The 21200-nt window shown below is 36.7% G+C and overlaps 1 protein-coding gene across 1 annotated transcript in view; it reads left to right on the top strand.

Moving 5' to 3' along the window:
- Positions 1 to 11839, top strand: part of LOC135215796 (protein farnesyltransferase/geranylgeranyltransferase type-1 subunit alpha-like) — a 101407-nt gene extending 89568 nt beyond the window's left edge. Inside the window, exon 5 of the mRNA XM_064250747.1 lies at positions 10890 to 11839. Within this exon, the coding sequence (XP_064106817.1) occupies positions 10890 to 10982 (93 nt within the window). The 3' untranslated portion in view covers positions 10983 to 11839. The remainder of the gene's footprint in view (positions 1 to 10889) is intronic.
- The last annotated feature ends 9361 nt before the right edge of the window (positions 11840 to 21200 follow it).

Raw genomic sequence — 21200 nt, 5'->3', positions numbered from 1 at the left:
TACACCAAAACAATAGCACATTACCACGAATTTCAAATTTTGAACTGCTGAAAAAGTAGAAACTTATAGCTATGTAGTCACTTGGTAAGTATGTATAAAATAGTTTTGATAGGGTTGTCGCTATCTTGTCCTTGAGGAGTACCCTTTCCATGGTCTATCCAGAGCTCCATGGTGACCAGACTAATGTCAAAGAATTCTCTTAACCGGTCTTATGGCCGGGTATGTGTCATAATGATAAACATTGTAACAGGTGACAGGGTATAAATGGACTCAGGATAAGAGGGCACTTTCTATTATCCCCAGTGAATACTAATACCCAATTTTCCTACTATGTCAAAACCACAAGAAGAAGAAGTTATGCACATACCCACCGTCATATTTCTTCATATGTTCGTTCTTCGTTTATTGATTCAGCTAAGCGCATAGTTTTAAGCTCCAGTTAAAGAATTTTTATTTAAACTGTAGAGCAATATTTTGTGTGTGTGAAAAGCTGTAATTGGCTAATTTCGCAACACGTTGGTGCTTCTTAGAGCTTTTGATTGTAAGGTTAGGTCCGAGAATTTCGTTCTTCACTTATCAATTTCATTCCCGAGGTTTGTGGAAACATATAAGTTGAAAGCTAAGTGTACAGTTTTAAGTTTATGTTAAAAATTTTGTTAGTTTGTAACGTGGAACAATGATTTTAGGGTGCGTGAAAAGCTGTAAACCATCGTTTTTCACCAGTACTCACCGGTGCTAATGATTTATGATCATTAGCTCTGAGAGTTTCGTTCTTTGCTTATTGATTTCATTACCGAAGTTCATGGAAACTCCAACTTGAAAGCTGAGTATGTATTTTCAAATTCCATCTAAAAATATTGTAGTTTAGACCATGAAACAATGATTTTAATGTTCATGAAAAGCCATAAACCGACTTTTTTGCTAGTACGCGTTGGTGCTTCTTACAGGTTGCAATCGGTAGATGTTTGTAAAAGCAAGAGTTGTTTTGAAGCATTTATCATTCAATTTGGAAGTTTTATATAAAGAAATGTTCCATAATTATTAATGATAGATAATCTAGTCAGAAAATTATGTCAGTAATAGTGTACCAGGCAGTAGCCTACAATCTATGTCGATTCAATGAGAATATGTGAGCTAGACTGTAGTAGATATTGTCCGTAGCCTATAACGTAGGATTATGTATCCTTAAGGGTGAACAAAATTAACCTGGATTAGGAAGTAACCTGCATTAAGGTAAGATTTGCGGACATCCTATTAGGCTATTGGCTTAGGCAGTAGCCTAAGTTTACACCAAAAACCTTAGGATTAGATAAAACGCTACAGACATTTTCTTTTTATATAACCTATACATTTTAGCATTGTCTTAATACTGTAGGCTATCTCGTGCATACACTTAAAAGGGAATTGAATAATCTAGATTGATTTGAACAATAACCTGGGGTAGGTGATAGGCTAGCCTAGTTTTAGTAGACCAAAAACAGTTAATCAGAACTAGACAGTAACCTACACTAGGTGATAGCCTAACTACAAAGTTTCACATTAGTAATTTACTGTAATATATAGAAGACCAAATAGCCTAGGGCTAGATATAAACAATCTGAGTTAGGCAAAAGTTTTTAGCCTAACTATGAATTTACATGTAAGTAACTTTCTGGTTTTTATATAGCCTTTACATTTGACCTCGAATAATCTACATTAGGTAATGCCCTATACTAGGCTAAGAGAGAACAATTTAGGAAACCATTAAAAAACAGTGGCTTGGACTAACTAAACAAATTAGTACATAGGTTATTAGTCCAAGTGGTATGACAGTTCAAACTAAAATTTGGCAGCTAGTGCAAAAAGACATATACTGTACAGCCATATACTGTCTTCAAAACTAACTTAAACCTCAAAGGTCTTAAGTTGGTATAGATTTCTAATATCTATTACAAATATGGAAATTGTATGAGGAACTTCAGAGGTGCCCCTCATTAATAATTCAATAATGATTGGCTTCTAATAACAACTTGCTTTATATCACTACAGGGCTGCCATTGGGTATGGCTCATACCAATTGCATGCAAGCTTTAATGATGAAACTGCTCATTTTAAGCTGTCCCAGTGATTCCTAGTGTTCAGTACAACTAAGGAAAGAAGAAATTATATCTTTCCGGCAAAACTCCGGCAGCAGATATGTAACCCTTTTTTCTTAGACCAAGATTTATGTTTGTGTCAGAACCCAGTAACATCAGTCTCTAGTACCTCCCAGGCGTTTTATGTTTGGGGAAAAACCCAGTAAAATCAGTCCTCACTACCTGCCAAGTTAAACCTGTTTAAGAAGTAGAGGGATTTTTACATGTGGGGAGACATTCTTACTATGGAATATGAAGGGGACATTGCCACTGAAATGACCCTGCTGAATCCAGATAGATCAGGGACACACATTTCAGGTAGCCATGGGAAAAGCCGTGTAGAAGAAATTCTATCCCCATTTACAGCTATCAATGGTGAATAGGATCTTTTTCCCCCAAGAGGGATAGTACTAGGATTCATCTGACTCCTACTGATATTACTATATTTCTGTAGGGGTGTTATGATTTACCCAGGACTTCTGGCCCTTTAGTAACAGGCAGTTACTTCCAGAAGGAATTCTATCCCCCTTTGCAGCTATCTATGCTGAAGAGGATCCTTTCCCCAAAAGGGATACTAGGATCCATCTGACTGACTGAAATTACTATATTTTCAGTGGGGTATTGTACTTACCCAAGACTTCTGCCCCTTTGGTAACAGGCAGTTACAGTTCAGTTATTGAAGTTCAGTCAAAATGTGCTAGGTTCCCCAAACGGGATACACAGCTTGTGGCATTTGATCATTTCCTTAAGGAAATTAGGATCCTTCCCCCAAAAGGGATAAAAGGATCCACCTGAACCCAGTGGAAATGGCAACAGTTCCAGAGGGCTATGGTAATTCACCTAGGACCTCTGCCCCTTGGGAACAGGAAGTTGCAGCTCAGAAGTAGATTCTCAGTCGGGTTACGCAAGCTCCCCCAGATGGGATATACAATTTGCAGTATTTGATCAATTTCGAAAGGAAATTATGAATAACATCCAAAAATGTCATTGCCACAGAGTGGCAATGTATGAGCTACATGCTGCATGATTCCAAAAAGGAATTTAAGTTAGTCCAGTACACTCCAAAGTGTAAGATTACAGCCCAAAAGTGAAAGGGGATACAAATGTTTCCCAAATAAGGTCTAGTGTTGAAATTATGACTGGAAACCACCAGGTCGGTTTTGAATACAAAACATGACAGGGGCTCCAAGACTCTCCCTAATGATACTTATGATCCTTGGTTAAATGCATCAGTGTACATTTTCTCCCCATAGTAAATATATAATTACTAATGAAAAAAAAATTATGATCAAAGCTGTACATGTGAAAGACCACTGACAGCAACGGTCTTCTTACCTATGTCTATAACATTAAAAGCTATAGAAGACACCCTTTATTGGAATGAAAGTTGCTCACCAAACAGTTCCAGCCTTCTGTCCCTTCATTTTTTAAATTATTAATCTTGTAAAGACAGATTTTCAGAACTTTGTGGTGATTAAAAGACTAGAGATAATGGCAGAATTAAAACCAGTTGCCTCGGTCATCCCAGTTTCAGAAAACTCCACCAAGGAAGGGGCAACACTACAGCTCCCTTCTGAAGGGAAAAAGCTTCCTTTATTTATAGCTACACAGCAATTTGGGAACCCTATGAGAAGAATTTCAAGAGGCGACAGCCTCAGCAGAATTTTGTACTAGGATCCACCTCTTTAGAATTGTAACCTTTACCACCTTGCTGGAAGTTGCCATCAAAAGTCTTCCAAAATGTTCTAGAGCAATTGTTGCTGTCGTGGTTAAAAGTCTTATGAGAACCCTGTGGCAACCATCCTATGACTTGCTAGAGTGGTCCATAACAGTGCAAATGGAACCATTGGAGGGCTCCAACTAGTCACTTCCCAATGTAACTTCATTATTACATCATAACCCTTTCTGTAATGGCCTGTTGAGGAGTCTGTTGTGGTTAAGAACTTATCGAGCAAGCCTGCCAGCAGAATTGTATGAGAGTACTCTCCTTTGAGAAAAACTGGAATTTAGGAAACAAAAATTTGAAACATCCCTTTACCCAACTCAAAAAGGCTCGGTTAAAAAGGTAAGCCTTCAGTCACCCCTGAAGGATTTTTCCTCAAAGAACAGTTAGGGGTTCAGATGGGATGATGCTTCACAAAAGGACAACAGCAGCAAGAAAATTTTTCCACAAGGTCCAGAGACCCTTTTATAGGAAGTAGAAAAGCAACAAATGGAATGCCTATCAAGGGCAGAGGTGGAGGAAGAGGGGGATACCAATGGGAATGGTATGTTTGGGGGTCGACTTCAGCGACACCACAGGCAATTGAAGTCTTATCTATGGGGGGACAGCACTAATTTTAAATGGGCTGGGGTAGGAACAGTCTCACCCCTCACCCCTCCTGTAAAGGGGTTCTTCCAAAATCCAGGCCCCTCTTTGGAATGTTACATGCAGAAAGTCCCTGTTAATGGGAACCATAGAGAAACATGCAGATATTTGTCATCAAGCTCATCTCTCTAAGTGTCCCCAAAAAGGATTCCTCCAAACAAAGAGTGATCCTAGACCTATCATTATTGAACAAGCACACTGTTTGCCATATTTTCTGAATAACTACCTCTGCCCTAGTGCGTTCGCTTGTTCTAAAAGGGACTTAGATGTGAAAGATACACACTGGCATGCCCCTGTTGTCGTTCCCTTCTTTCCCTTCTTACCCTTCCTAAGGCTCTGGATAGGGAAAGATATGTGCAGGTTCAAAACCATGCCCTGTGGGCTAAACATTGCCCTAAGATTTGACCAAGTTAGTAATGGTAGTTCTTTGAGAAATCAGAAATACAATAATAGCCCACCTGGACAACTGGTCGATCTGGAGGCCCACAAGAAGTGTGCTTGAAAAACGTTAGAGCAGTGGTCAACTGGCTACAGTCAAAAGGATTTATGATAAATTGGTAAAATCCCACTTCACACCCAGCAGACACTTTCAGTAGCTGGGACTATGATGGGATAATTTTCACGCCATTTTGTCTCTCCTCATCATACTCAAAACAGATTGAGGCAAGTCCTCAAAATGTGCCTTGCACAGCCCAGAGTTTCTGAAAGGCAAGTAGAATGTATGACGGGCTTGTTGCAATTTGCATCAATAGTAGATCCAATACTTGGATTACGTTTAACAAATGAATGTGAAGTCGCATTCAACAAACAACATGCGAGACCGACCCCACCAAAAGATTGAAAAAGTTGGGGAGATAGGTACTTCAGTCTTGATCCCGAAAGGAAGCACTGGCAATACAGGTCACCTTGACTTGTCAGTCTGTATCAATGACAATACACATAGATGCACCTTGTGGACTGGTTGGGAAGAGTGTCAGTTGGCAGGGAGGTGTTCAGCGACTCCAGGGAATAGTCATATCAATTTCTTGGAGCTGATGGCTGTCCTTTTGTCTCTCAAAAAATTCAAACCTCCAGAAGAGAGACATTTAGGTGGTTCTAGGCAACATGACTGCAGTGTCCTACATTAACCCTTAAACGCCGAAGCGGTAAAAAAAAAATGTCTCCCGTGTGCCGGAGACGTTTCAGAGTGAGCGCGGAAGCGGAAAAAATATTTTTTTCAAAAAATCACACCGCACTTAGTTTTAAAGATTAAGAGTTCATTTTTGGTTCCTTTTTTTGTCATTGCCTGAAGTTTAGTATGCAACCATCAGAAATGAAAAAAATTATCATTATCATATATAAATAATGCGATATATGATAGCGCAAAAACGAAATTTCATATATAATTGTATTCAAATCGCAAAACAGTTAAAGGTAACAAGTAACTTTTTTTTCGTTGTAATGTACACTAAATTGCGATCATTTTGGTATATAACACATTGTAAAACGATAAAAGCAACAGAGAAAATATTATCACAAAATAATGCATGAATTCGTAACGCGCGGACGTAAACAAATATTTTTTTTTCAAAAATTCACCATAAATCTAAATATTCCGAGAATGGGACTTACGGATTTCGGAGATTTGTGGCGGAGAATCCGCGCGCGGAGGGAAGGAAAGTTTTTTTTAAAAATTCACCATAAATTTAAATATTGTGCTAGAGACTTCGAATTTGTTTCACGATGAAGATAAATGACTGAATATTACTAGACTGTAAGAGTTTTATCTTACAATTGCGTTTTTCGCCCATTTCGGTAGAGTCAAATTTGACCGAATGTGGTTTTTTTTCTATTTATCGTGATTTATATGCAAATATTTCAAAAATGAGAAAAGCTACAACCTTCAACTATTTTTTGTTGTATTATACATGAAATTGTGCACATTTTCATATATAAAACTTTATGTAACGGCTAATTTAAAATGGTGCAAACATTACCACAATCGCACGTATGATTTTTTCGGAAGAGTTACCGCGCAGACGTAAAAAAATGTTATTTTTTTCATAAATTCACCATAAATCGAAATATTGTGCTAGAGACTTCCAATTTGTTGCAAAATGAAGGTAAATGCTTAAATATTACTAGAATATAAGCGTTTTAGCTTACAATTGCGTTTTTCGACCATTTCGGTAGAGTCAAAGTTGACCGAAGGTTGAAAATTTGTCAATTATCATTTTTTATATGAAAATATTTCAAAATTGATAAAAGCTACAACCATGGGTTGTTTTTAGTTGTATTGTGCATGAAATTGCGCACATTTTCATATATAAAACTTTATGTAACGGCTAATTTAAAATGGTGCAAACATTACCACAATCGCATGTATGATTTTTTTTCGGAAGAGTTACCGCGCGGACGTAAGGAAAAAGTTTTTTCATAAATTCACCATAAATCGAAATATTGTGCTAGAGACTTCCAATTAGTTGCAAAATTAAGGTAAATGATTGAATATTACTAAAATATAAGAGTTTTAGCTTACAATTGCGTTTTTCGACCATTTCGGTAGAGTCAAAGTTGACCAAAGGTTGAAATTTTGGCACTTATCGTTATTTATATAAAAATATCTCGAAACTGATAAAAGCTACAGTCATGAGTATTTTTTTTGTTGTATTCTACATAAAAATGCGCACATTTTCATATATAATACTCCATGTAACGGCTAATTTAAAATGGTAAAAAAATTATGTCAAAGTGGCGAAATAATTTCCGAGATGTGTCACAGATACTTTTTAGTGCGGCAAGAAAGAAATTCGCGCTTGCGCGCCTGCGTAACGATTGTAAACAAAACAACACCTTGATCCGTGAACTCCCAGCATCCCCCAAGGCGCGTGATTCAAGAGTTTTCGGCTGGTAGGCCTAAAAGTATTTTTCCGCGAATTTTAAAAAAAACTTTTGTATGTCGACGTAAAATACGTCCAGTCGGCACCCGAGAGACAAAAAATGTCGACGTAAAATACGTCCAGTCAGCGTTTAAGGGTTAAGAGGTCGGGATGGTACTCACTTTCTCTCAATATTGTAATTCTAGCCATCCTTTGATGGGACAAGAAAGGAAGTGGTACTCGTCTGCAATTCACCTTATGGAGAGTCTCAAAGTAATAGTAGACTTCCTATCAAAGAAAATGACAGCCTCAACAGAGTAGAATTGGACAACCACTTTTTCAGAAAAGAGGCAACATGCTTCCACAAATGGAAGTGGACCTGTTTGCCGCATAAGAGAATCGCAAACTACCAGGCATGCAATAGCAAGAGAGGCCTTCCTACAAAACTGGAACAAATTAGGACGATATACTTTTTACTCCATAGTTCCAGATTTCAAGGGTGTTAAGTAAATTCCTAACCTACTAAGGAACAGCTTACTTAATGACCCCAAACTGGCCAAACAGACATTGGTTCCTTTTACTTTAATAACAGGCAAAGAGATCAATTCCAAAACTGTCCATTGTTTTTTCTCATTTAGTAGGAGGGAAAGTAGTTTAAAGTTCATGAGTGGATTGGATTTCTTAGATATGATCTATGCCATGAAATTACTCACCCAACATTGCTAGGTACCTAGTGCAAAAATTAGACTCTATATATCTGGCAATACCAGTATGTATGGGTGATATACACAGTGGTTCCCCCGTATTCGCGGGGAATGTGTACCAGACCACCCCACCCCGTGAATAATTAGAAGCTGCAAATAGTTGGAACCCCTATAAAAGCACTGAAAACAGCCTATTTTGTTAGTTAAAAAAAAATTTATACTTGTTTTTTAAATAGTTTTATCACAAAAAAGTGCATTTTATGATGAAATTGATAAAAAAAAACCCAGGAATTTGTAGATATTTTTCATAGAAAAATACTGCAAATATGCAAATTTTCCGCAAATAATGTTGGGAAACGTTCCCAAGAGAAATCCGCGAATGTGTGAGTCCGTGAATCCGGAAAACACGAATACGAGTGGTCCACTGTAGTTCCATTATATCCGTACTGAGAGCCCAGTAAAAATTCTAGGGAAACAAAAAAATTTTAAATTAATTATCCCTTTTGAAGACAAATGCCTTGCAGTTACAGCAGTCATATGGCAGCATCAACAGAATCATTGATTTATGATCTCATGATTTGACACTAGTATAGGAGTTCACTTCCTTTCTGTGGCCCTTTGCACTACAAACATCTGTTTAGAAGGATTCCAATTACTTGGTCCCTGAACAAGGTGCTTAGACTTCAATCAGCGATCAGCCCAGCAATTCAGTGGACCTGAAACAAACCATGGGTCTTCCCCTCAGAGGGGAATAACCACAACTCACAAGCTACAATATGCAATATTCTTGATTGCAGTCGCATCAGGAGCTAGTATTTGCAAACTTGGCTCTTGTAGAAGGGGGGAATACATCAAGCAAAGAGCTGAGATTCAATTTTTATTGTCCTCTGGTCTGTCATTCCTGGCCAAGGATGGGACTCCTTTAAGAAGGAAATCTCCTATTCAAAGTAAACTAGAATTAGCAAACATAACATTATGCCCAGTTCATGCACTTCAGATTAACCTAGAGGTCATGGCAGACATCCCAAAAGGTCCATTTTTTCCTATCCTCTAGCAAGACTTGCCACAAGCTCAAACAAATTTGACTGCACTGTGTATCGGTAAGTGACATGGATATTCTTGACCCGTAGACGCTGCAGCGGCAAACCACCGTTCTTCCTAACAGGTGATATGCTAATTATAGCTGGGAAGGGTTTGACAATACTGGAACCATACCCAGCATGCTTAGGTAAGTCACCACAGAACTTCACCCCAAAAAACGTAAGTTCACACTTAGTTTCTTGTTCTTTGTTCTTGTTCATTGCTGCCAAAACTAAAGGTATTTGGAATAAAACTTGACCCTGGACCAAAAATATTTTTGGGTTGTATGATTAGAATCCAGGAGCCTTTCATCACCTGCCAGTTTCTTTGTGAAGCTCCTTGAGAACGAGACATCAACTACGCTATCTAAAAACAGGTTTTGATGTAGGAAAAGCTATTTTTGGTAGTTGCTGTCGAATCCTCAAAACCTTCCCACTTTCTTTTCCCTTGCGAAAAGACATGGGTTTTGGGTATAACATCATCCTACATTGACCAACAGAAAGGAATGTCATTTTGGTCGGATATTGGTCATATGTAAGCAATATGACGGTGCACATGCACATAACCACTTCTTCTTGTGGTTTTGATGTAATAAGAAAACTGGATGTTTTGATGTTCACCATTACAACACATACTTGGCCATAAAACCAGTTAAGAGAATTCCTTGACATTAGTCTGGTCACCATGGAGCTCTGGATAGACCATGGAAAGGGTACTCCTTAAGGACTCAACAGCGCCTACCAAAAATAAGTTTTTCCTACATCAAAATCAGTTATTTTATTATGAAATTTAATTTTTCTTATTTTATTTTATTCTTGATCTTATTATGATATTTTACTCATTTGCTTTTCTTTGTTATATCTTTTTTATAATTTATCCTATACCTCTCATTTCCTTTTCATTACTGGACTTCTTTCCCTATTGTGGCCCCCTTGGGTTTGTGGTAGTATTTTGCTGTTCCTACTATGGTTGCACATTGGGTTGTCATGATTATAATAGTAATATAATAATAAAAAGGCTGTAATTTTTTCCTTTCAGCTTTCTTTTGCTTCTGGTCATTACCAGTCTGTATGAACTGTGTTTTATTGTAGATATAGTATATATTTTCATGTTTTAATGTTATTTTTAGCTGAACACTTAAGAGTTCTCAGTGTTAAAAAACTGCATGAGTACACACTGAAAAATATAGTTTCACTTCCTTATATCTGAAGAGGAAGTTTGTTATCGTTATCTCTGTGGAAGCCTTACTGGTTAAGGAAATCTTACCGGAATTTAGCCACACAGTGAACCCCCATATTTCCGCACTCTGGATTCGTGGACTCACGTATTTGTGGGTTTTTCTCTGGAACATGTAACCCCATTATTCACGAAAAATTCCCCAATTCGTGGTTTTTCTATAAGAAACATCCCCAAATTAATGGTTATTTTATATCAATTTCATCATAAAATGCAATTTTTGTGATAAAACTATTAAAAAACCTGGTATAAATATTTTTAGTGGGGTTTTCTTGAGTTTCAACTAACAAAATAGGCAGTTTTGAGCCTTTTTATAAGGTTTTCAACTATTCGCAGTCTCTAGCTATTCGCAGGGGGTTCTGGTATGCATCCCCCATGAACACTAATATTGTAACATAAGTTTTACATACTTCATGCCATGTTTTCATGTCAGATGCTTAAGATTAGGCATTTTTTTTACCTGGATCTTAGTTATGTCATATAGTCTAGAGTAGAGTTAAAGTTTTCAATGATATTTTTTCATTTTCAGTTGTGTGAAGCTCTTGCTACCGAGCATGATAAGATCCGAGAGGAGTATTGGCGATATATGGCCAGACATTTTAGCCATTGTTTTGGTGCATGAAGTGTTCTAGTCATATCCGACTATGGTACTGTCATTTTTTACTACTTTATGAATTGCACTAGATCTCTGGAAGGCAGGCTTCAGTGTCATGAATTTGTTAAGAAGGCCATGTGTGGAATTTCAGATACTGTACTTTTAGATACTAAAGTAATGTGCAATGAGTTGAAGTATTTCAGCTTCCATTAATGAAGTCATGTTTTGTTATAGTTTGTTAGTTATGTTTCTTTCCCCATATTTAAGTATACAATACTTTAATATGCCCTCTTAAACCTTGAATTTGTTTATTAAACCTTTTTCTTTTGCTTTGCCCCTTAAAACATTTGTTTAAACCATACATATTCTGTCTTGCATATTTTTATAGTATTAATATATTATATGTAATCCTATAAAAGACTTTTGCTTATTTTTTTTTTAAATTCATTGTCCATCTGCTATTTATTGCAAATCAAGAAAGGAATTTTATCACTGTAAATCTCTTTCATATATTTTTTGAACCTGTTGTTTTATCCTATAACTAAATCTATTGATGATGATCTTCAATTACTGGTACAGAACATTATACTATTTACGCTTGTCAGTTGATTGAAGCCTTTGATCTTTTACTTGAATAATTTTCATATCAAAGTGCCAATGTTTTACCCTCTATTTTGGAAATAATTTTTGTGTTCTTTAGTAAAATTTGATAAAATTGCTGTCATGAGAAATCAGATCATCATACAGTATTGTGAGATTTTTAAAAAGTTAATAAATGGATTCCATTTGATGGTTAGGACTATTAAGCATTAGTGCTGTACGTTGCTAGTTAAGAATTGGTTACAATAAATAAATGAGAAAGAAAATATGTGTGTGAATCAGACCTTTATTCCAGCATTTGCAAACCACAGTCTTGTGAGTAGTTTGTAATTTTATCCAAGGTAGAATTAGAAAATATCTGAGAAACGAGTAATTAATAAGACACAATACAATCTTTGTTCATATGAATATTCTCTTTGTTAGTCTTAGGTCAAGCAAAATAAGTTTAATTATTAAAGGCACCCTCTTTTTCATTAATTCCTCTTGAGTCATGTGCTTGGTGTCATTTCAATTAAGGATTTACCAATCACTGTATGTAAGACTTGCTGTCATTTATAGTACGCACTGTCGTTGTTGCCTTAGAGTATTTTGTATTTCTTTTATCTTGATGGGTTTTTATATTTTTGTGTTAACTTTTCCCATTACGTACTGTATTATAGTTTTGGTTTGTTTTTTCAGAATAAGGAATCACTTTTGTGAAATTAGTTTCGATACACTTACACCTTCATTCAGTCTGTTTATTGCTATACTAGTTTAGAGGACATACTAGTACCTAAAGTCAGAAACTACCATTCTGAAGTGACGCTATCAATCCTCAGCTGATCAATAGATTCTTGCACTAGTTCTGTAGACATAATGGGCATCATGAACAGACCCAGTTAACGTATTCCTGAACGCGTAAAAGGCACTGGTACGTAATAGTGAAAATTAGCCCGGCAACGGGTGACATGGAACAAGATTGGAATGCACAACAACAGCCCCGAGTGATTTTGAAAAAGCGTAAACATTGGAATGAGACAAGACACGCTTATGCAATCATAATATTAGCAAGCCACACCAATGAGAAGGTGGGGCATGCAAATGGCCTAGTTAGTGAAAAGTCACGTGATTGTGACGTCAGAAAAATTCAAGTTCATGTGGGCATCAGTTCATGCATCAAACAGGTTAGGTTCATGGAAAGTTCCAGAACATCATGTGCATACGTTAGTGTGCTGAATAGGGCGTGTACATGAGACATGGGAAAGCATGTACATCAAAGTAGAATAGCATGCATATGTTAGTATGTTCATTAGTGTGCATAAGTTCATACGTCTGTTAGAGCAAATGAATGGAATATAAACTCCAGATGGTGATTAATGGGGTAATTAGGTGACAAACTCTAGTGGTGGTCACAAGAGACGTAGGAAGGCCAAGGGAGGCAGAAGGTCCGTCGATTAAGGTGGAGTGATGAGATAAAGAACATTTATAAAAACAGTGACAGTTATTTTTCAGATACTCTGAGAGGGGAAGTGCGTTGCAACACTTAATACTATTGATGAACTTTAAAATTTCATTTTTTGATAAATGTTGTTTCTTTTACAGATGGATTCAGTTTGTCAATACCAGAAATGAATTCTCTATTGTTTATTTGAGAGAGACTGATGGGTTTCTTTGACAGTGAGGGTAGTTTGCAATAATTTTGATAACGGTGTCTTAAAGATTTTTAGGATTTTAGATTAATTTTAAAAATTTTCATTTTAGCTAATTTGGGGAAATAAAGGCTTTATTTTGTATTTCAAGAGGTTGAATTAAAACCTAGATTCAATGATAGATTTTAGGTATGCAGAGACCAGGTGCTGGGGAGCATCAAAGGTAGGTCACGTTACCAGTTTAGGGATTCTCTCCTGGTTCATAAGACAGGTGTAACAGATGTGGTGGCAGTCAGGAAAGGCAATCAGGCCTATGGATCCATTATGTCTCTGGAGAGACTTAGGATTATATAGTAGTCAGGAAATCATGCAGAGGGATTATATTTAGATATTTTTGGCAACTGTTGCTCTATCACTGACGAGGTATTTTAACCGTTTACAGTCTGTTCCCATTTTGGGAACATGATTTTCCTTTATATTACTTGCTTCACATTTTCAAATACTGTATAATGGTTTGATCACGTTAAGTATAATTTTTGACATATAATTAATCATTATACATGATGAAACAAAAAAAATTTGAAAATTTTCCATTATTTGTTTACTTGTTTTTTCTGAGATTTTTTTGAGAATTAGCAACCCAAAATAAACATTTTATTTAAATAAGAAAAAAATCATATTTTATTATTTTACTTATGTCACATATATCTTGAATATATGATAGATATAATTTAATATCTTCTTCGATATTAAATTATATCTATCATGATTTTTATTATAATATCACTGTAAATGCTTTTGCAAGATGTTCCCAAAATGGGAACGTTGGACACTTGGGTATGCCGGATACCCTGATTTACTCGATACCCTAGGTCTGCTATCCATGGATGGTAAAAACTTTTACAGGTGAAGTTTGATCATTTTTTATTCTTATTATCATTATCAAAATCAATATCATCATCATCACCATCATTATCATCATCATCATCATCATCATCATCATCGTTATTATTATTATTTTTGTTGTCGTCGTCATCATCACGTTATGTCATCATTTTTTGTTATATGGGTGTTATATCATCATCATCATTTTTTTAGAACCACCACCACCACCATCATCATCATCATCATCGTGGTGTTGTAGTTTTTTTATTGCTGTTGATGTCGTCATCATCATCATCGTTCATTGTTATTTATGCTGTTTATATCAATTTTTTCTATTCGGATCACAATTTTCTATATGACTAACTCTGCACTTCATATGCAATAATGGTACATCATACTTCTTAGTGGAAAAACATAAGGTTCATAAATTATACCTTAGCTGTTTTGATCAAATGCCCTATAGATTCCTACGTGATGCTGCTGAAATAGTAATTCAATCAAATTTCGCTGAAGATATTGATATCTTGATATCGTCATTCTACCTCCTTCTACTGGTGACCAGCTTGCTGATAGTGATGAAGAAAATGAAGATGATGCCTTGATAGAGAAGGGGTGCTTGCTGTGATTAGTGGAGAGCTTGAAGTTCATGAAAATGAAGACGAAGAGGTCGAAAGCTTCAGAGAAAATGGAAGATGGCGTAAAAGGAATGTTTGAGGTATACTCGTTTAAGCTGTTCTTCCCAGATGAGATCATTAGTCGTCTGACAGCAAAAACAAATTTGTATGGTCAATGAGATAAAAAGGACAAGGATTTCTGTACTGATGAGGAAGATATGACAAAGTTTTTGGGATTAGTTTTGTAAGTGAATATCACAGTATGCCCTCTGAGAATGACTATTGGTCGACAAGTGATGACTTAGCTATAGTACCAATATTTCATAACACTATAAACAGGGGAAAAGTTCAAATCCACCAAGAAGTATTTTCATGGTGCAGATAATAATAATCTGGCAAAATAAAAAATGGCAAAGATTTCAGCCCTGCTTAATAAGCTCAGAGAGAAATGTCAAAAACGTGGTATTTTTCATGAATTTCTGATTAATGATGAATCAGTGATCCCTTATCATGGCCATCACAGTGCTAAGCAGTTCATACAAAATAAACCTGTCAGATTTGGTTATAATATTTGGATGATGTGCACAGGAAAGAAGGCCCTTACTGGAAAATGTCCCCTTTTACCAGAGAAGGAATTTGAGAAAAAGAGAGAGGTTCTTTTGACTACAGATCAGAAGTGCAAGATGGAATGATAACAGTATTGTTGCAGTTGTCAGTAACTACTATGGGGTCAGAACCATTGAGAAAGTTAATAGATGGGTGAAGAATAAAGAAAAAGGACAATGCAGCAGCATTATCTAATAAACATGTATAATAAAGGATTGTTTGGGGTAGATGTATGTGACAAAATGTTGTCAACCTACAGGCCAAGGCTGAGATAAAAGAAATGGTGGTGGAATATATTCTCACAACTACTGAATCTCTCCATTGTAACTAGCTACAGTTCTACCAGCATGTGAATCCTGGCTCTCGTGTAACCCATAAGGATTTCAGGCATAAAGTAACCCGTACACTGGTAAAAATCCAAACATCCAGCAACAGACAAGGAGGTCCATCATCTGTACCAAGGGGAGTGCAATATAAGATAAATCACTTCCTTGAGCAATGCTTTTAAGGTAGGTGCTATGTGTGTGTGAGAAAAATGCCTGAATTGCAAAAAGTGTGATGAAAGGATCCATAAGAAGTGTAGAATCACATTTCATGAGAAGATAATTTTTTTCTCAAATAATCAAATAAACAGTGAAGTAATTAATATTAATGGAACAACGTCTTTAAAACAATGTTATATTGTAAGATGTACACACAAAAAACCAGTTTTTTTTATTTTGGTAAAAATTTCTATTCATTTTCTATACCGAGATTGTACCCCCCAAGTGTCCAACGGTCCCATTTTGGGAACACATTAAAAAACAATAAAGGAAATAATAAAATTAGGAATTTTGGTTTTTTCATCATAAAGTGCACCTAAGCAAATAAGTTCTGAGATATTCATGCCTTTACTTAAAATCCTTCAGTATTCGGACATTAAAGGGTTAAGTTGGAGTCAGCAAGAATCCGTTCATCGGAGAACTCAGCTTTTGAAGGCAGTAAAGCTTCAAAGAGTGTGTTAAGGTGAAGTGTGTCGTAAATGCACCTTACATATTTAAATGTGGTGGAAATTATAGTGTAATAATTATGGCGGGGGATATCGGTGTATTGGGGCCATGCCATGGGGCCCATATGGAGACATTATCAAGCAGATATGCTGTGGGGAATTTTGGTGTGTGTTAGAATTCCTTTAAGTCAGTTTTCTCTCTCGCCTCAAGAGATTGTGCATCATTCCCATTTTCCTTTTCATTAATAATTGAGGTGTGCATATATGGGACGATGTGATGTGATTTTTTTTTTAAAGTGGTATTTGACTAAGTCATTTGATTTTTATTTTACTCTCTCTTCTTCATGTGAGTGTGTGAGATGTAGGCAGAGAGTGTTGGTCAGGTTAACTGTGCAGATTCAGCAAATACCGAGCTAGAGATGAGAAGCTAAGGTTTGTCTCTCATTCTCTTTCTTTCTCTCCTCTTCCTGTTTTCTGTTGCAGTGCAAATGACACAGATTTGATCAGCTGACGACCTTGAACTGGAAGGGCAGGAACGTAGTTTTCGTCTCCTAGAATTGAGAAATATTTACTTGGGAAAGACATGTGTGTTGGGGATTGGTACATGTATTTTTTTTATTATTTCTGTTGGTGATTGATACATTATATTTTTTGTGTTGGTGAGATTAGTAGGAGAAACTGGATAAACATTATTGATGTTGCTGAGGTCAGGGCAAATCCTGCATAATAAGAGTTTCTCTAAGAAAGACTATATGCCCGAAGCAGGTAACAGTGATCATATTTTACTTCATAAAGTAAAAAATGTTGCAGCAGGGGTTCGCCCTTTTTGGGCAGGGCTTGGTTGGTGGCGTTCTTTCCCAGCCAGTGCAGATTTTTATTGAAGGTGTAAAAATAACTTTTTAAACACTAAGGAAATTACAAGTGATGCAGAGGGGGAGATTTAACACATTGCTGCTGTAGTTTTCTGTATACAAAATGCTGGTCATGGGCTGAATTACAAGCATTTTTGAGAGCAGCCTTTGAAACAAAGGAACACGGGGATATGGTGAGAAACCTAAGAGATTTCTACAAGATTAGGAAAGGCCAAAAGACCATAATTGAGCATAGCGCTCAACTTTTTGACTCGGCAAGAGAATGGATACAGAAATTGAAAAACCCCATGGGTAAATGGTAATAATATCTCACTCAACAACTTGCATAAGTGGCTACGTTTTTCCCAGCTTCTCCATAACGTCCCGTACGCCATTGTAGATAGCTTTTGATGAAAAGATTGAACTTACATCAGATGAGGAACTGATTTATTCCCAAACTCAGAAACACATGTCCAATTGTCCCACAGTGGATAGTACATTTTTTAATGGAACCATTCCAAGAAATACAATACAAAGGGATTTAAATTTTCCTTCTCCCTGTTTGTGTGCAAGAGTTGAATATAAGAGAGGTTCTATGGATCAAGGACAACAGTTGCATTGTTTCAATTGTAATAAAGAAGGGCACACAAAGAAGTATGTAGAGTCAAATATTGTGGAATATGTAAAAGTGCAGATCACTTTTGGCAGTCTTGTCTATCTCAGAAACAGAGGGATGCAAGACCTACACTTCAGAAATCTGGGAGTTTTAATATGAGAACTTCCCAAGCAGGTTACTGTTCTCCCAATACCCTTTGAATCCTTCAATAGAGATGGTGTGTGATGTGCAAGCCCATAGATTAAATACCATAGGTTTTATATGAGTGCAGTTTGCTCTGGGGAATAGTGTTGATAGAACCATTTTTGTCGATAAAAGGGGTTGCATTGGGCAGCTTTTGCTGGGCCATCCTGCATGTAGGACACACAGGATATCAGTCCAAACAGGTGTTAGTGGCATAACAGTTGGGATGCCGGGTGTTTTTATTCCATATGTGAGTGTACATGGAACTGAGGTAAATAAGGATACAGAGGTTAATATGGGGGATACTGATGGTGGTATTGGTGATCATACTGGTGATGTAGGTAATACTGGCTGTGATATTGATGGTTTTTCCGGGAATATTAGCGATCACAACGGTGTCAATGGGTATATTGGCAATCACGGCAGTGCTCATGGGGATATTGGTGATAATGGTGATACTGGGGATACTGGTGATAATTTTGGTGGTAATAATAATGGTGTTATGGTTGATAATGGTGATATTGCTAATAATGGTGATAATGATATTAACATTGGGGTTATTATGGCTGATGGAATTCATATGGATGAGGAACATGAGGATATTATGTATAATAACCACAGATATAAAGGTGTTTTATAAGAGGATGTTATTTTAATTCCAGATATAAGGAATATAGTAAGAGTCAAGCTGAGGGAAGTGAAAATGCCCGAAGAGGTATGTATAATTGAGGGTAGTGTGAAATTAGGTGTCCAAAGCACCATATCAGTGAACAAGGTATCAAATACGGGGAATTTTTGGATAGAATTGTTGAATTGTAATGATACAGTTAAGAAATAGAAGAATAAAGTTAAAAAATAGAAGAATACATAGAAGTTTTGGCTGAATTTGGGGATATTATGGGTTTAAAAGGGGATAAGGTAGGACTTGACTAAAGTTTTAAAACATAAGGTAAATCTAGAAGAGGGGACCATATACCCTACAAAATCAGAGAACAGGTAGAGAAAGAGGTTAATAAATGGAAAGAGGAAGGAATTATTAGACCCAGTGTGTCCCCATACAACTTTCCCTTGTTGGTGGCCTAAGAAGGACGGTTCTGTCCGGATTATGTGCGGATTTCCTTAAACTGAATGAAAAATCAATTCCTGACTTATCTGGTCGCTTGTATACCAGACCTTTTTGTAGATATTGGGGGACATAGAATATATTCTTCAATAGACCTTATGCAAGGTTTTTTGCAGGTTCCTCTTAGTGAGGATAGCCACAAATTCACAGCGTTCTTGTTGCCCAAGAGGCATTTTAAGTTTATGTGGATGCCTTTTGGTTTATCAGGTAGTCCTGTGACTTTTACGAGGTTGGTGAACACAGTTTTGCACGGGGTATTAGGCAAAAATGTCTTTGTGTACGTGGATGATATATTGATTGCAACAGACTCGATCGCGCATCACATGGAAGTGCTCAAGGAAGTTCTCAGGAGATTTAGACAAGCGGGGTTGAAAATTAAATGAAAGAAGTGTGACTTCTTGAAAAAGCAGATTGCATATTTAGGTCATGTCATATCCAAAGAGGGAATTAGAGTAAATAACAATAAAGTCAAAGCAATTGCAAATTTTCCTGTCCCTAAGACAAAGAAACAAATTAGGTCATTCCTGGGAATGGAGGGGTTCTTCAGATTTGTGAAAGGTTTTTTTATCATAGCAGTTCCTTTAACAGATGTGTCGTGGGAAGATATTCAAATTTATTGGGGAGAACTGCAACAAGTAGCTTTTCAGAAAGTTAAGGATGTGTTTATGAATCCCCCAGTTCTGAAATTTTCGGATTTCAGGGAACCTTTCACACTAGTGACTGATTGATGCTAGTCAGGAGGGTATAGTTGCTTGCCTTATGGAAAAATTTGAAGGAAAATTCCATTCAATAGGCTATTATAGCAGGAAATTTAAGACAAAGGGCAGCAATGAAAGATTAATGGCTACCATAGATTAGGAAGACTTTGCAGTAGTATCAAGCTTGGTTCATTTTAAAATGTTGCTAATGGGGAATAGTGGAAGTTCTTACAGACCACAAGCCATTACTGGATCTTTTTAATAACCCTGATCTGTCGCCCAAAAGAGCTTGATGGTTCCTAACCATCAGGGATTTTGACACAAAGCTCTAATACATAGAGGGCAGGCACACTGTGGTAGCAGATGCCCTTAGTAGAAGTTTTTATGATACAGAAGGATTTCAAGTTGGGGTGGTTACTAGTGATTCTATACAATGGGGTATCAGTCTCATAGAGGATGAGGATGAAATTTTGTCAGATGCAAAAGAGTTCCTCAGAGGTGAATTAGTCAGATAAGGTTATATGTTGCCTTTTTCAGGTTTAGAATTAGATGGTAATCTGTTGGTTAGGAAAATTAAATATAATTAAGGACGAGTGAAAGTAAAGGGGATGTGACACAGATCGTGATTACAAAAGTCCTAATTGCAGTGGTTTTAGATATAGTACATTGCAAGTGTGGTAGTCCACATTTGGGGATAAAAAAGACGTACAATGAGATGTGTTGTAAATATATTTGGAGGAATATGTGGGCAGATGTGGAAAATTTTGTGTAAAAGTGTGCAGTGTGCAACGCTTGCAAACACGCAAGGGTAACTTCTTGTGAGTTAGGGTCATATCTGATACCAAGCAGACCTTTTCAGAGGGTGCACATGGATATCTTGGGGAATTTTTGTGAATCAGGGTATGGCTACAAGTATTTATTAGTGGTAATAGATGATCTGACGAAGGTAGCTGAAATTTTCTCACTGAAGCATTAGATAGCTGATGAAGTGGCTGAGGCATTTTTCAATGGGGTCATCCATAGGTACGACTCGCCTGAGGTTTTGTTGACTGATGATGGCAGGGAATTTGTAAATAGGACCTTAGAATGTCTTGCAGAAGTTATGGGGATACAGAAAGTAACAATCATCCCATACAAACCTGAAGTTAATGGGTTATGTGAACAAGCAAACAGAAAAGTGCTAGAAGCTCTCAGGAAGATTTTAGGAGGAAATGATAGGAACTGTGATAGATATATAGATACAGTTAGGCATAACATTAATACTATGGTCAGTGATTTTATTAAAATACCTCCATTTGAAGCATTATTTAGTTGCAGGGCGCAAGGCACATTAATTTCTGTGGCAAAGGAGACATGCTCATCTCAGCCAAAATCCCGAGGCTAAGATTCGAGAAATTATGGAAAAAAAGCAATGGGAAATCATTAGATGCTAAAGTTGCTATTGGAGATAATG

The sequence above is a fragment of the Macrobrachium nipponense genome, chromosome 5 (assembly GCF_015104395.2).
Source record: "Macrobrachium nipponense isolate FS-2020 chromosome 5, ASM1510439v2, whole genome shotgun sequence".
Classification (NCBI taxonomy): Eukaryota; Metazoa; Arthropoda; class Malacostraca; order Decapoda; family Palaemonidae; genus Macrobrachium; species Macrobrachium nipponense.
This window is presented reverse-complemented; position numbering and strand designations above follow the sequence as displayed.